This window comes from Dermacentor albipictus, chromosome 7 (assembly GCF_038994185.2).
Source record: "Dermacentor albipictus isolate Rhodes 1998 colony chromosome 7, USDA_Dalb.pri_finalv2, whole genome shotgun sequence".
NCBI lineage: Eukaryota > Metazoa > Arthropoda > Arachnida > Ixodida > Ixodidae > Dermacentor > Dermacentor albipictus.
Window position 1 is genome coordinate 95305643 of NC_091827.1, and position 14975 is coordinate 95320617.

The 14975-nt window shown below is 45.4% G+C and overlaps 2 protein-coding genes across 3 annotated transcripts in view; both read left to right on the forward strand.

Annotated features, from left to right (window-relative positions):
- Nucleotides 1–14975, forward strand: part of LOC135897007 (uncharacterized) — a 109385-nt gene that overhangs the window by 37767 nt on the left and 56643 nt on the right. For both annotated transcript variants that reach the window (XM_065425567.1, XM_065425568.1), the window contains one exon: nucleotides 13426–13571. In XM_065425567.1, the coding sequence (XP_065281639.1) occupies nucleotides 13426–13571 (146 nt within the window). The remainder of the gene's footprint in view (nucleotides 1–13425; nucleotides 13572–14975) is intronic.
- LOC135896990 (piggyBac transposable element-derived protein 3-like) lies at nucleotides 13785–14897 on the forward strand. Its single transcript, XM_065425551.1, is given in 3 exon segments — nucleotides 13785–13813; nucleotides 14169–14413; nucleotides 14416–14897. Coding segments are annotated over 3 exon segments (756 nt in total).

Below are 14975 nucleotides of genomic sequence, written 5' to 3' on the forward strand. Positions count from 1 at the left end.
TGCTCAGTAAATATTGCCTCAAAAATTGTGCAGAAACCATCGACGATGATTGTCAGTGTAAGAGAATCAAGAAACGTTTGCTTTCTGGAGTGCGACATCTGACATTGGACCATGTACCAGCCACGAAAATGTTCCAGTAAGGCGGAGAGAGCAGTTACCTTGAAAGAAAAATGTTAATTTCTGCGCATTCGTATAGGTTTTGAACTAATTACCTATGTGAAAAATGACCGTCCATGGCGCATTGTGGTTGCCAGCAACTTCCAAAGACTGAAATGCTCGTTTCTTACTCACGGGTAATCATGAGTGTGTCTTGAAAGAGCGCTAAATGTCAGGAAATACTTTAAGGTATATGATTGCATTTAGCAACTTACTTTTTGTGAAATCTCACGAAACATACTTTTCACTTCCAGTGCATACAAAAATTAAAATAAATTATAATGGAGAGTGTAGTGCGTGTACAGAATGAGCATGTCTTGCGAAAAAAATTGATCGGACGCACTGGATGAAACCATATATAAATATTAGCATTAGGATTGATTCCTTTACCAGACTCCATAAAACGGCACTCGCCAACGAGCGTCTCACACTTGTCATAATAAAGAGCAATCGCTCGGCGTCTTTGACGAAAGATTCCGCATCTGTGCCGGCTGTGTGGCATTCCGGAGTGGTGTCGGTTTTACGTTGTACGAGCTTTCTCAAACAATCGTAGAGAACGCATGTCTTTCGCCTGCGAAAACGATAAAGTAGCTGTGTGAAGATGTTCAACTTATTTGGTTCTGCAGTGCAGGGATATTTAGGAAATGCACATTATTCCTCACCGAATCGAGCACCGAGTACGGCTAAAAATGTTCACTGTTGTATTTACTGAACATTTCTCGGCAATATCGGCTGCCAACTGTTTTCCCGTCAGAAGTACGGATGTCCGTAATTTTATTCCCCAACAGTGCAATAGCCTACCTCGTATTTGGAGTATTGTTCGTAAAAAAATAGTGACATCGGCAATTTTATTACAAGCCACCGCGAAATTACGCCGTTATATTTGCAGGAGTAGACCACAGAAAAAACAGAAGTGCGTAATTTCATTTCATGACGCTCCAACAGCATGCCGTTATATTTACTGCAATTGCCCGTGAAAAAGCACTTGATCTGTAACTTGATTTCATGGTACAACAAGGGCGTGCTCTCAAAAGTAAAAAAATAGTTATTTATTATATTCTGGAATGGTGCTTTTCAATAAAAACAACCGCCTACATTATTTTTTCGTCGTTATTGAGTATCCCACATACTAGAAGAATGTCCTGTAATACGGATGATGCATATTCGTCTTGTTTTACCAGATCCCAGTTACTTTAAAATTGCATTGCTAAATGTTTCGTCTGAAGCAAGAAGCATTATTGACGACTTGAAAAATATAGTTAGCAGTAAAACCACAGCAACATCAGATGTCAACAAGACAGTATATTTGCCCTTAGTTGAACTATAGTCTACGTCACTATAGCTCAAGAAAAAGACATGAAGCACTCTAAACAAATACACGAGCCAAATTGATAGAATAATTATTAAACACCTGTAACTGAATGGCGTTAAGCCAAATGCACGATTAAACAGAAGTGATTCTGATTGGAGCACCATGTTCGAGTTCGTATTTATAGTGATCTGTAGTGTGTCGAGCAATAATACATTGGAAGCCGGAAATACAAAAAAGAATTACTTTATTGCTCTCTCATGGCAGCAATTTTACACTTTTTTCCGTACATTATAAACAAGAAGAACAGCGGAAAGCAAGTGTTTTTGTTTCACGCCCTACACAAGAACTGTAATGAAAGCATGAACGAGCACCTTATCCTCAAATAGTCACGAATGACGCTTGCATCAGTAGTACTGCTGCCGACATAAACCATTATGTTGAACAAATGAGGAGGTATGTGTAAATAGTGTATTGCATGAAACGGTATGCTTCTAGTGCTGAAGGAAAAAAAGCGGTTGAGGCGACAGTTATATTATTTGTGAAGTAGACCGGCTTGAGAATGATAGGATCATGGAGCTGTTGGGCAGATAATGTACCCAGTATGTCCAACTTTTGATGAAAACGAGTCAGGCTGAGCTCATACACTGTCAAATAAACTGGCGCTAGCCTAAGATAAAAATTAAATTAGACATATAATGACCTTTCTAGGCTGCTGCAGGTGCCTTATTCCCAATGAAGATGAACGCAAGAGGGGGCAAATATTTATGCGTTAGAAGGCTCAGAGTTCGCATATAAATTGCGGGGAGGTTACCACCTCTCCGATTATTTGCGTTTCTATTCGTTCGATTATGTACAGGCTCTTAGGGTAGTCTTGAAGATAGGCGCTTCTCTGTCGCGATAATGCTAGCAGCATTCCAATCGATGATGTCGTTAGCAGTCATGTGATGATCCACCAAGGCGTTTGCAGTTGCGTTGCCTTTCCTAGCATCATTGTGGTGCCGCTGAATCGTTCTTTTGAAATTCCCAGTTACACCTTTCTAGCGTGCGTCAGAACTCTTGCCCAGAAGCTTGTAGTATCCCCTGCAAATCATGAACTTCCCAAAGGGTATTTCACGCGTACGAGCTTCGGCCTTTGTTTGTTGGCACGTGTCTAATCTTTATGCCATATGTTCCAGAAAATCTTGCCAATGTCTCACTGGTGCCTTGCGCGTAGGCGCAGCGCCCGATTTACACTTCTCTTTTTCTTGTATCCTTGCGTGCTTAGCAACTGAAGACCGCAATTCTCAAGTCTTCAAAAGCTGCGATGGTTAGCCGTCCTTGAAGAGGTCCCTCCATACTACGGCTAGCACTTCGCGCTGTCCAGAATCGGAGCAGATGCTCAATACGCGAGGAGAGTGAAGTTGCAACGGAGCGTTTCTGTCCTATAGGATGGGCAGAGTCAAACCTCACGTATCTCCCCGTGTGAGTCGGCTTCCGATAGACACTGGTTGTAATAGCCTTCGCAGAACTTCTTATGAAAACGTCGAAGAAGGCAAGCTGTCCATTGTTTTCATCTTCCATGATGAACTGGATACTTCTTATAAAAGAGTTCAGACGCTCGAGGAATCGCTGTACGTCTTGGCATCAAATGACACAAAAACAGCGCTGTATGTTTCGGGCAAGTCATTTTGGAGCTGCCTTCGCCTAGGTTAACACAGAATGTTCACGTTCCTTTAGGGCGATGTTTGCACAGGCGACGAAAACTGAAATTCCCACTGCAACTCCAAACCGATGCTAGTAAAATTTTTCGTTAAACACAAAATGCGTGTTTTTTATGCAGAATTGCAGAAGGCGCCATAAGGCTTGTGTGTCAAATGGCGTGCCTCTAGGCAGCGAAGCGTTCTTCTCGAGAAGTTTTCATTTTTACCATAGGCGAGTGCCAGTCTATTTGACAATACTGAACCCAAAGCATAGGTCTTGGTGCATAAGGAATTTTGTGCACAACGCTGTCACTACGTCATAGTTTGGATTATTTTTGACCCTCGAAATATCACACCAAAGTCTCCCAGTCGGCTTCTGTGCCCTCTTTGTGAGCCGTATGTGTTGCCGTTAACATTGCGCCGCCACCTAGGTTGATCCTGAAGAAAATTATGGAAGAAGCCAAGCCAAGTGAAAGATGGAAACTTTAAGCTGAAGTTGGTAAATGTGCTAAACAGCCTGCAATACGTTACAATTTCAACTCTTGCATAGCAAGCCCGATAAAAAAAATAAATATGCCTAAAAGACACGAGGCTTCTTTGATAAAAGACAGGCAGCTGATGCTGTGAAGTATGAATTCACCTCCTTGCAAATAGACGTGATTAGGCTGATGTCTTGGTTAAGCTACAAAGATGCACCTAGTTTACTTCCCATTGATAAGGTTCATTGATAAGGTTCACTTCGGACCTTTGGAAAGAGAACCAAAACTGCAAGTTCCCTTCAGGTGGAAGAATTTTCAAAAGCATAGGTACTCTTGTTTTCAGTGAGAGCGCCGGCGGACCAGGAAGACAAGAAGAAGAGTCGGCGAGCACGAGAAAAAACGAAAAACTGGGACTCCCATCGGTTACAGCGCTTCATGGCTTAAGTTAGTCCCGTTAAAAACCTTTCTCAATGATATCAACGGAATCGAGTTATTCTGGAGCTACTGCACGCCATTATTTCCACAATTTGGTGCCGACCGAAGCGGGCTAGGCCAACCGGCGGGTACGAGTTGCGTGCATGAAAATGGACAAGCTCAAAGCGAAGCGGACTTCACGATGATCCTTGAAGAGTCGGATTATCAACGAGGCAAGTGCCCTTCTTCCTAGCGACTCCGCAACGCATGAGAAGCTGAACTCCACATATGGAAGAATGACAGAGCAAAAAATGGCCAACTGAAGAAAATAAATGCGGAACTAGAGAGCCTAATTAGAGACGAGGAATTCCAATCAGAGTATGAAACAGTCTTGGAATATGACGACAACGTGACGCGTGCCCTTGCTGAGCTGATGAGCAGGCAGGACCTCATTTCAAGTGCGACTACGCACGCATGCCCGGGGTTATACGTCTCAGCTACCCGTGCCATTGCTTCACTATCGGAAAGCAACGCAGCCAAGATACGGAAACTCACGATCGCTCGCTTCTCTGGAGATGCGTGTAAATGGGCGAAGTTTTGGGAGCAATTGACCCAAATTGTTCACACAATGCGAGTTTTACCACCACTGAGAAATTTCATTGATTGTGACTATTTCTCCAAGGAGAGACTACTTCAGCGGTCGCGGGCCTTGTAGCTACGAAAGGATGCTGTAAGAACGCCATAGACATTCTACAGAAACGCTTTGGGGGCAAGACTCGCCCGGAACAGGAATACTTCTCGCGGTTACGACGGCTGACGCCTGTTCGTTCATGTGGCGATACAATAGCCCTCCGCCAACTCTACGACCATGCACTCGTCAACATCCGAGGTCTGACGTCATTGGGTGTAAAAAGGTCATCGTTCTCGTCCATGCTCTGGGACATAATTATTCGGGCGTTACCCTTGACGTCGTAGTTATCTACCATCGTGCATGCGCTGCACAAGTCGAGAGGGCTACCGCAGATAATACCGCTAATTGTTAGAGGCTAGACGGTCTACTCAAGCTCCTTTCAGTCGAACTGGGAAGCTTAAAGCAGAGTAACTATAAGGACAGCAGGGTGCGAGACAGCGGCGGCCAGCTTGCATCCAACTAGCCATCCCGCAGTTGCTATTGGAAGCGGCGGCGTCGTCTGTTCTTCACACGAAGTCAGCTCCTGGGTTAAAACCACGCAAAGAGATGCGCGTGTTCTGCACGTCAATGCAGCACTCCACAGAAGCATGCCCTGTGGATATGCCCCCGGCGCTGAAGAAATAAGTGATATCAAAGGATAAACTGTGCTCCCGATATACAACTAAAGTAATAAGGCGCGCGACTGCACACGGATGATCTCTCGTTCGAGGTGCAAAGGCCGGCATGCCTCGAGTATGTGCGACCCACAAATGATCCCTCCGATCTCGCCCTATGGCTTCAAAAATATTAGAGCAAGTACGACAGTTTGTGCATAGGTAGGGGCACGACAACGAAGCAACGATGGATACACTTCCGTGTTGCTGCAAACATTTCGAGCCAGGGCGCTAAGCAACACCACTTGCCGCTACGTGCGAGGTGTCTTAGACGGCAGGAGTCAACGCACATTTGTTACCGAATACTTGTCAACAACTTGGGCCTTAAGTGTGTTGGTTCTATAAAGATAGCTCTCAACACATTCGCCAGCGCTTCGGATCAGGCAGCAGGAAATGCACAAAAGTGGAGCTGCACCTACGAAGTCCAGTTTTCTGACATCGAGGTTGTGTTAAGCTCCGCTCAGATTCCGCATATATGGAAAGACATTGAAGAAACTAAAATGGAAGTGTATTTTGTTGCTTCATTTAGGAATCTAGGAAGAGACGTATTCAATGAAGTTGCACATGCATCAGTCACCTAGAAAAGCAGAATTAGCGTGTTGATTGGCGCTGATCAAATGTGGAGATTATGGACGGACGACTTCCTACGTTGTGAAGGCAAAGGATTGGTGATTTCTATTATTTTGCGCTTGTTGGTCTTTTCGAGGACGCAGCACGTGTTTGACATCAATACCAGCAACAACGGACATAAGGTTTTGCGTTTTGAAAACTCAAGTAAACGAGTCGGAGGAGTTCTAACGGAAATTTTGGGAACTTGATCACATTGAAATTTCTGATGCACATAACAGAACCAATGAAGCAGCAAGGTGATTGAATATTTTTAGAGCAGCGTCACATATCGCAACGGAACGTGCGAAGTGGTACTGCCTTGGAAGGTCGAATTTGAACTTTCGGACAACAGGCTGCTGTCACAAGGCTGCAGAAGCTTCTTAATCGACTAATGAGCAGAAAGGGTTGCTGCGGATACACCATGACCCCATACGTAAGTACGTACAGGCTGGCCACGCCGAAATCGTCGACGACCTACCTCCTGGGCAAGGCAAGGTGCATTACATGCCACACATAGAAGTCCTCAAAAAACTGGCGATGACCACGAAAATTCGGGTAGTTTTTAACTTGTCATAGCATCAAAAAGTAGTAGGTCTCTCAACGAGTTCCTTGAAAAGGGGCACAACCTTTACCAAGACCTTAGAAAAATGCTCTTGCGCTTCAGTACACAACCCATAGTAGTAATCGCAGATATAGAAAAGGCGTTCCTGCAGATAATAATAAGCGATGAAGACAGAGATGCTATTCAGTTCTTGTGGTTTGCCGAAGGCAAACTAATGGGCACTCCGCTCCAAGAATGGAGGATGATGCGTGTTCCCTTATGAGCTACGTGCAGCCCATTTCTACTCACAGCTACCATGTTTTACTATGTGAAGAGAGCGCATAAGGCCAACGTACAAACTGCGAACAAACTGACCGAGTCGTTTTACGTAGACACCTTATTCACAGGAACCTACACTTAAGAAGAGGCAGAAAAGTTTGGTTGTCAAGCGCAAGAAATTACGAAAGGGGGGCGCATGGTCCTACGCAAAAGGACTACGAACTCTGCCAACCTAATGTTTGGCTTGGAACGCCAGCAGGAATTTTCCAGTCAAGAAATAGTGGTCCTGTTTGAGGAGTCGGTTAAATCTCTCGGCGCTATTTACAATCCTGCGAAGGACGGATTGACGTTTTCTATTGAGAGCCTGTTAGGAATTGATGAAAGATAAACAAGAAACGGCACGGTCATTATACCAGCCGCATCGAAAGTATTCGATCCACTCGGACTCGCTGGTTCATGCACGATTGTCATACGTATATTGTTCCAGAAATTGCGGTCACGAGGAATACACTGGAACAAAAGATTACCCAATGACCGTCGAAAAGAATGGCAAGGTTGGGTTCGGCAGCTCCCGCAACTGCAGAAAATAGCAGTTCCTCGTTACCTTGGAGGATGAAAGAAGTTGACAAATGAGATACACCTCCCTGTCTATAGCGACGCCAGCCCCTCTGCGTACGGTGCGGCGATTTAGGCGGATACGGCCAGAGATGAACGACTCAGGCTGCTGATCTCCAGCGCAAGTATGGCTCCCGTAAAGAAAACAACCCTACACCGCTTGTACCTCTTAGGTGCATTGTTTGGCGCAAGGCTGCTGACATATGTGAAGTGTGCCTTAAATAACAGTCGTATTGAGTATATTAGATGGACCGACTCTACTATGGTATTGTCATGGTTTTGAGGAGACCACATAAGATGGAAACAGTTTGTGGCTAATCGAATAACGGAAATTAAGTGCAGAACAAGACCATCGCGGTGGAGATATTGCCAAGGTTTGGAGAATCCACCTGAATTGTGAACGCAGAGAGTGACATTAGACAAAGCGACTTTGTGATCAAGATGGTGGCATGGTCCTGATTGGCTACACTGATCGATGGACAAGTTACCTCTCCAACTGTCCATTTCGCCGGACTTTCACTACGCTGTTAGAAGTAACATAGCAGCAGTGCAAGTAGTAATGGCCGCAAAAGTACACAGTGCAGTCAAATGTATCTTGCGTCTTAGCAAGCTTCAGCACCTATTCCGAATAACAGCTTGCGTGTTCAGATTCACAGACAACTGTCGACACAAGACAGAAGAACTTGGCAACCTGAAAGCGAACAAATTCGGGCTCATCACTCATGGGTTTAATACGTCCAAAAACACTAAATTTATGCAGACCTAAAAAGCTTAGCATGAGGACAACCACTAGAATCCACGTTGCGCGTTGCCGGTCTCCGCCGGTTTATGGACGTTGACGGAATCCACAAAGTCGGCAGACATATGTCGCTTCTGATGCTACCGCTAGACGTGAAACACCCAATTATTCTCCCCGCAAATCACCATTACTCCACTTAGTTGGCCATAAGAGCCCACCACTTGGGGGCACGGAGTTGTACGAGAAACTTTTACCCAGACCAGAGAGTGCTACTGGATTTGTCGAGCGCGTTTTCTGGGCAAGAAGGTAATACAATGCTGCAGTGTGTGTACGTTTCTCCGCTAAACCAGAAAGTGCTCCGACCGCTCCTGCACTAAGTTACTGGATGGGACCGACTAACCATTTCGAAGCTGTTAGTATTGACTTCGCCGGATCCTTACTATTATGCACACAAGATGATGACGACATGTGTTACTTTACGCTTTTCACGTGTACCATGGGCCGTGTGCGAGCAATACACCTCGAAGTCGTTTCCAGCATGACCTCCCAATCATCCACACTCAGCCTGCGGCGGCTTTTAGGGCAGAGGAGGACTAACCAAAGTTACATATTCGGACAATGCAAGGACATTTTAAAATGCGTCAGCTGATTCAAAGTATCTCTTACGTGTTCACGGAAAAGCACGTGGCGAACCAGTTCACCCCAACGGCATCCCGTAGAAGATAAGGGTGCCAAATGCTCCTGGTGGGGTGGATGGTGGGATTGGCTGGTCCGATCTGTGAAGGCTTCTTTGCGTAAAACTTTCGGCAGAGCCTGTTTCATTTTTGAAGAAATCACGACAGTACTGACAGAGTTCGAAACAGTAAGGAACTCCAAGCCTGTAAGTTTTGTCCACACAGACGGAGGAGAGCTATGCACATTGACTCCAGCCGACCTGTTGCTTGGACGACTAACTGTTATACCCTACGACGCGGTTGGAGTTGACTGCAACTCAAGGGGAGCAGACACGATTCGTCGACACGCCTGCAGAAAACTCCTAACCGAAAACTTCTGGAAGCGATGGCGAAAAGAATATCTACTACAACTATGATCTGCTCATTTCGTGGCCAATCGACCAGCATCTGACTCAAGGAAGGTGACGTCGTTATCGTGCATTCCGAGACTTCACCCCTTTTAATATGCAAACTCGCCATGGTGACTAAAGTCTTCGGAAGTTAAGATGGTCATGTTCGTTCATGCAAGTTGAAAAAACAGAGGTCCTATTCTAACAGGGCCTATCCAAAAGCTGTGCCCGCTTAACTCCGTGATTAATTTCGCTGCGCGGCCGGGAATATTCCTCTCACCGAAAGCTTCGGCGGACCAGGAAGATGTAGAAGAACACTCGGCAAGCTAAGAAAGAAAAGGCGGGACTACCTTTGTTTAACAGGGCTTCAAAGCCCGAATCAGTGCCATAAAAGCCTTTCGCAATTATATCGACACAGTGGAGTTATTCTGCGGCTGCTGCAAACCATAATTCCAAAGGGCACTTATGGTTACTATGCAAAATCGATCATACATATTCAGCTGTAAAGAACGGCATTCGTGTACCCGATTTCTGTAAACGCGAAAATTACGACAGCTCAATGAAGCATCAGCGACAATTTCTCACGAGAAGGAAGCAGAGGGGCAAGATATTATTGTAGAGCTGCTCTCGTTACCGAACTGACGAGCATCTCTCAAAATTTTGCCTCGACGAAAAGGGCATGTTACATCGTCAGAAATAACAGCGAAGAAATAGGAGCGAGCACATGTGCTCGTGAAGTTCAACATAACCAAAAAAAATGTTGAAATGCAAAATAAGTACCCTGCAATAAAGCCTCGACTGGGGCTAGTTGGTATGCCAGCGTTCTGCTTGCTGCGCTATACGGTTATACAAAGGAGAAAAACACAGACACACATGTGCGCAGCTGTGTGTCTGTGCTTTTTCTCCATTGCGTGACGGTATAGCGCAGCAAGCAGAACAAAATGCCGTAACCAATATGCATGCGCTGATCTACGTGAGCAACCAACAATACATTATGGCCGTCAAATAATGCTTTCCTCACCACCAAGGATGTCTTCGAGGAACGCAACACCAAGGCCCAGGTCTGCGAGCACGTGTGTGGCACTACAACTGCGGTGCATTGCTTTTAACTTCATTAGTGCCTTTGTATTTCAGGTAAGCGGAACACTCAAAACACTATCAAAAGTCATAGCGCACTCAGCCACGTATCCGCTCGGCAGACATGGAAGACACAATCCTAGGGCACCCCTGCCGCCCACTACAACGGAATAAGTGGCACAACAATAAAAATATCTTTCCGTGTCTGCTTGCAAACTCGATCCTTCACTTTTTCAATCAAGAGAAGACACTGCAGAACGCTTCCGCAGTATTTGCCACAGCGGAGATAAGGCTTGTCGGGACGAGCGAGGAAACTAGTCCCTAAACTTGTTGAGTGAGCCAGCGCAATTCTTGTTTAAGGTATTGTATCAGCGTTTTGCTTTGCACTTTGTTTCTCCCTCTCCTCTTTCTCCTTTCGCTGCGCATGCGTGTTCCTTAAAGGGAGGCGCGTACGCACTGGATGATAGCCAAGCCTGCACCGAGAGCCACGTCCCGCACACCACGGAGAGCTAATGGTTGATTTGGAATAAGGCCAAATTGTGAGCCTTGTCATAGTCGCTATGTACGCCAGCGGGGCTGCCACTGAAAATGGCGGACAAGTTCCGGGCAGAGTTTAAGCCACTTGTTCTTCGATGCACTTGTTGCCGGATAGCTGGAGCCGTAGACTGCGCTTTCAGTTGCGCTGAACGTTGTTTGCACAGATCGTACGACAAATTTTACGACAATCTCCGCCTGCACGTTGTTCACGTAGCGGCAAATTGCGCGCGAAAACGCCGCTGCAGTTGCGCCGTGAAACGACAAGAAAAATAGAAAAAAAAGTTGGGGGCAGGGACCGAGAACCAAAGGTAACGGGCTTCGTCAGCTTCGGTTTGGTAGAAGGCAGACAAGAAATATCGGTTAGGGACCTTAGTCGAGGCAAAAGAGGGCAAATGTCGTTGCTGATAGTGCAGCTCGTGTCCTATAAGCATTGTTATGCGGCACTTCCTCTATTGGTGGACGAATTTGTTAAAATATTTGCGGTAGAAGACTGTCTGAACCAACTTGTACAACCTTCATTGTATAACCAGGATTTCTAATGGAGCCTGTTGATAGGCGTTTTAAAAGTGTTGGGGATTGAAGGGAAATGACAAAAATGATAGGTGGTTGAGGAAACAGCACAGTCCATAATTTAAATCAACGCATTGCCTAAATAGGCTTAGCGCGGAACAAAAAGAAACAGTCCCAACGATTGCAATAGCAAAAATGGTAATGTTTGTGCAAAGTTATTGTACTAGCAGATACCTAAAGACTTTATGCTGTGCCTAATCACACGACGAGCAGCACGACTAAGGACCCCGTCTCCAATGGAGTGCAAACCAACACGTTTTCTTTAACGCACTGCCGCCTGTATGTGAGCCTCACGAAGTTTCTCACCTGTCGTAGCGGTTCAGTAGCTTTGGCGTTGCGCAACTAAGGACGAGGGCTGGGATCAAATTCCGGCCCCGGCAGCGGTCTTTAATTGGGGGAGAAATGCAGGAACGTCCCTGTACATTTGTTCTGGTGTCTCCGATTACGCCATGTGTAATAATTATATTCTGGTTTTAGCACTTCAACCCCACATATTTATTTCATTTTTTTAGGTTTCTCGTGGATGTTCTGTGCTTCTACCCAACCTTTACGACGTCATGACGCGGCCGTCGCTTTTAGGGAGCCTCTTCCCCTTACCACTACACCTTCAGAATGGTGCTTACTAATGCGAAGAAAGCTATATTTTACCTCAAATACATGGAGCGAGAAACAGAGCTTTTTTAATGAACCACAGAGAACTATGGCCGCGTATATGTAGGCGCTTACATGCTACTTCACAAAGAAAAAGGGATCTTGAACCACAAAGGCCCTAACAGGAGTAGGGTACAGGTGCGATAGAAATAATGAGACCAGCACAATCAATAACCGCCGGTGGTCGAAATTAATCCGGTGTCCCCTTCTACGGTATGGCTCATGATCAGATCGAGGTTTTGCCACGTGAAGCCAAAAATTTATTTTTTTCTGAGCGCACTACGGTATGGTAGTTAGGCTGAAGCCTCGAAGAAATAACACAAGAAACCTGAGAGATTGACGTCGCTTTGAAGGAACCTGCTTAGGAGCTATTCAGTAATTTTTCTTTAGATCTAGTGGCACCCAGGAAGCACGGCATTGGGTCGGTTTGCTTTTGACAGCCGGACACGTTAATGACAGCAATCGCGCTAGCTCTGCTTTGACGTGGACGTGCTTAACAAGAGAGCGTATACGTCCTACTTTGAAGATTTCCCGTGCCGGTGTATGAAGCTCGGCAATAAAAGCTGACGAAGCGCCCAGAATGAAGTCAGCGGCACAGCATTTACTGTGGATGATGAATGACCTGGATAAGAACGTGTAAAATAAGAATGACATAGTGGGCAAAACTCGCGTAGTGCCAACTATCACAGGTAGCGCAGCGCGGACAGCTTCAGCGGCCAACACAATTCGGCGCTCGGACAGGAATGTAATGACCTCTATGTACGTTATTGTGTTGTTTTGAAATAGCCCCAAAAGGAAGAAATAACTAGGCAGACAATAAGATGACCAACTTCATAAATCTCATGGGAATAATGAGAGAAAGTACGTTAACGTGAAATAACAGTTCGCATCGGGAAACGAGTGTCAGTTTTCCTATCACCTGTAGGATTGATGACATGAGCGAATACATTAGCGAAGCAGCAATAATTATTACGCTCACACAGGATAAATGGTGCGTGACACAGGTCAGACGTTCTCAGCATTACGCACGGAACCACAGCTCGACCCTGTCTTAGATATCCGTCAAACAAACGGGTTTCGCGTTAAGCTGGCTTATTTATCAATGGAAGCATCTGCTCGCCAACACCATTGTTATCGGGCAGATGCTGTCCTCACCACAAGGCTGATGCACCTCACTCCTGAATGCAAGTCCCTACAAATAGTCTCACTACAAATAGGGAGCACTAATGTGCGCTGAGCGGAAAAATTATTTGTTTGTTATATGTCGTAGCTAACTTCTCGCGCAAATAACAAACGTAACAGTTTTCGCCCAATAAAGAGTTTAATTCTTAATTGTATTTTTTTTCTCTTCTTTCTAAAGCTATCGCTCCCTCAAAGCAAAGCACTATTTTCAACAAGTGGAAGGCAGCCGAGCATCAATGATGTGTTTCGGAATTGGAAATCAGCTATTGCCAACCAGATGTCAGGACGTACACATGGCAAAGATCTTGTTGTTATACTAACACGGTAAGTCAGCGATGCAATCAGTAGTTCGTAGTTATCCCTTTGTATCCCAGGTGCCACAAACGTGGCAGTGTTATTTTAATTTTTTCGAGGTAGAAAATATGCTCTAGGAACCCCGTGTTCCTAGCTGCCACGACCGTGGCAGCTGGTGCTTGCACTCACTGTCAGTAAATGGCCCCACGGGGACCGCATAACAGCATTTTGAGCATCGAAAACATGGGCTCCACGTGCAGCCGGCCAAGACGGTAAGTGTGCGTTATTTTTCTGTTGTGGTAACCTGAACTCTGATAATTTAAAATTGAAAACACTGACAGCAGGTTTGCGAAAGTCTAGCGAATACACTTACGCAGTTTCATGTTGCTACGACTGCTCCTTGGAGAGCATTTCACTTCGTTCAGCTTACATACACATTTGTGGCAGCCAGGAAGCTGAGGTCCGTCCTTCCAGAGAAATGTGTGAACGAGTATGATTTCATTGAGCGTTTATGTCAGAGTATTTGCGGCACCGAATTTAATTTCCATCAAGTGAACCTTCATACTCGTTGTCTAGCAGCGACTTGTGTTGGTGTATTGATTTTGAAGAACGTTTTTTTATATGCAGGCAGCGCTTGACTGACAAAGAAATTCAAGCAATTCTTTTCGAATACCCTAGTGGAAGTGAGGACGAAAACTTGGAGGGGTCGGATTGCGATGAAGAATACACGCCGCAGGAGAGAACAGTGCAGAATGTCAGCGAAAGCTCTTCAGACAGTGAAGTGCAGGTCACATCAACCAAAAAAAAGAAGCAAACAAAAATTTGGCACTGGGTGAAAAAGGACATCAATATCAATCGTGGAGAGTAAGAAAGTGTTTGAAGCCTGCGGACGGTTTAGAAAGAGTGAAGAGCCCCTTGAGCATGTTCCTGAAACTCGTTGACTCTGACCTCATTGGGTTCCTCACTTTCGAAACGAACACATTCAGGACCCAAGAAAATCGCACGCGAATCCTTCCGGTGTCAGTCCTCGAGATGCGCACATTTATTGGCATTGTCCTTTACATGTCTGCTGTTGACCTTCCTTTTAGAAGGATGTACTGGTCAGCGAACACTCGTCAAGCGGATATCGCCAACTGCATGACAAAAAATAGGTTCGACGAAATCATGTCTCGATTTCATGCAGGGAACAATGATGAAGCGCGAGAAAAAGGAGAAGGCTATGACTGTCTCCATAAGGTGCGACATGTGCTTACGAGCCTAAATAACACATTTTCACAAGCTGCCAAACTTGAAACTTGCGTTGCTGTAAGTGAAATGCTTATTCCTTTCAAGGGCAGACATTCTCTGAAAGTTTAAATGAAGAGTAAGCCTAAAAAATGGGGCTACAAAGCTTGGGCCTTGGCAGGCCGGTCTGGATACGTATATCGGCTTTAC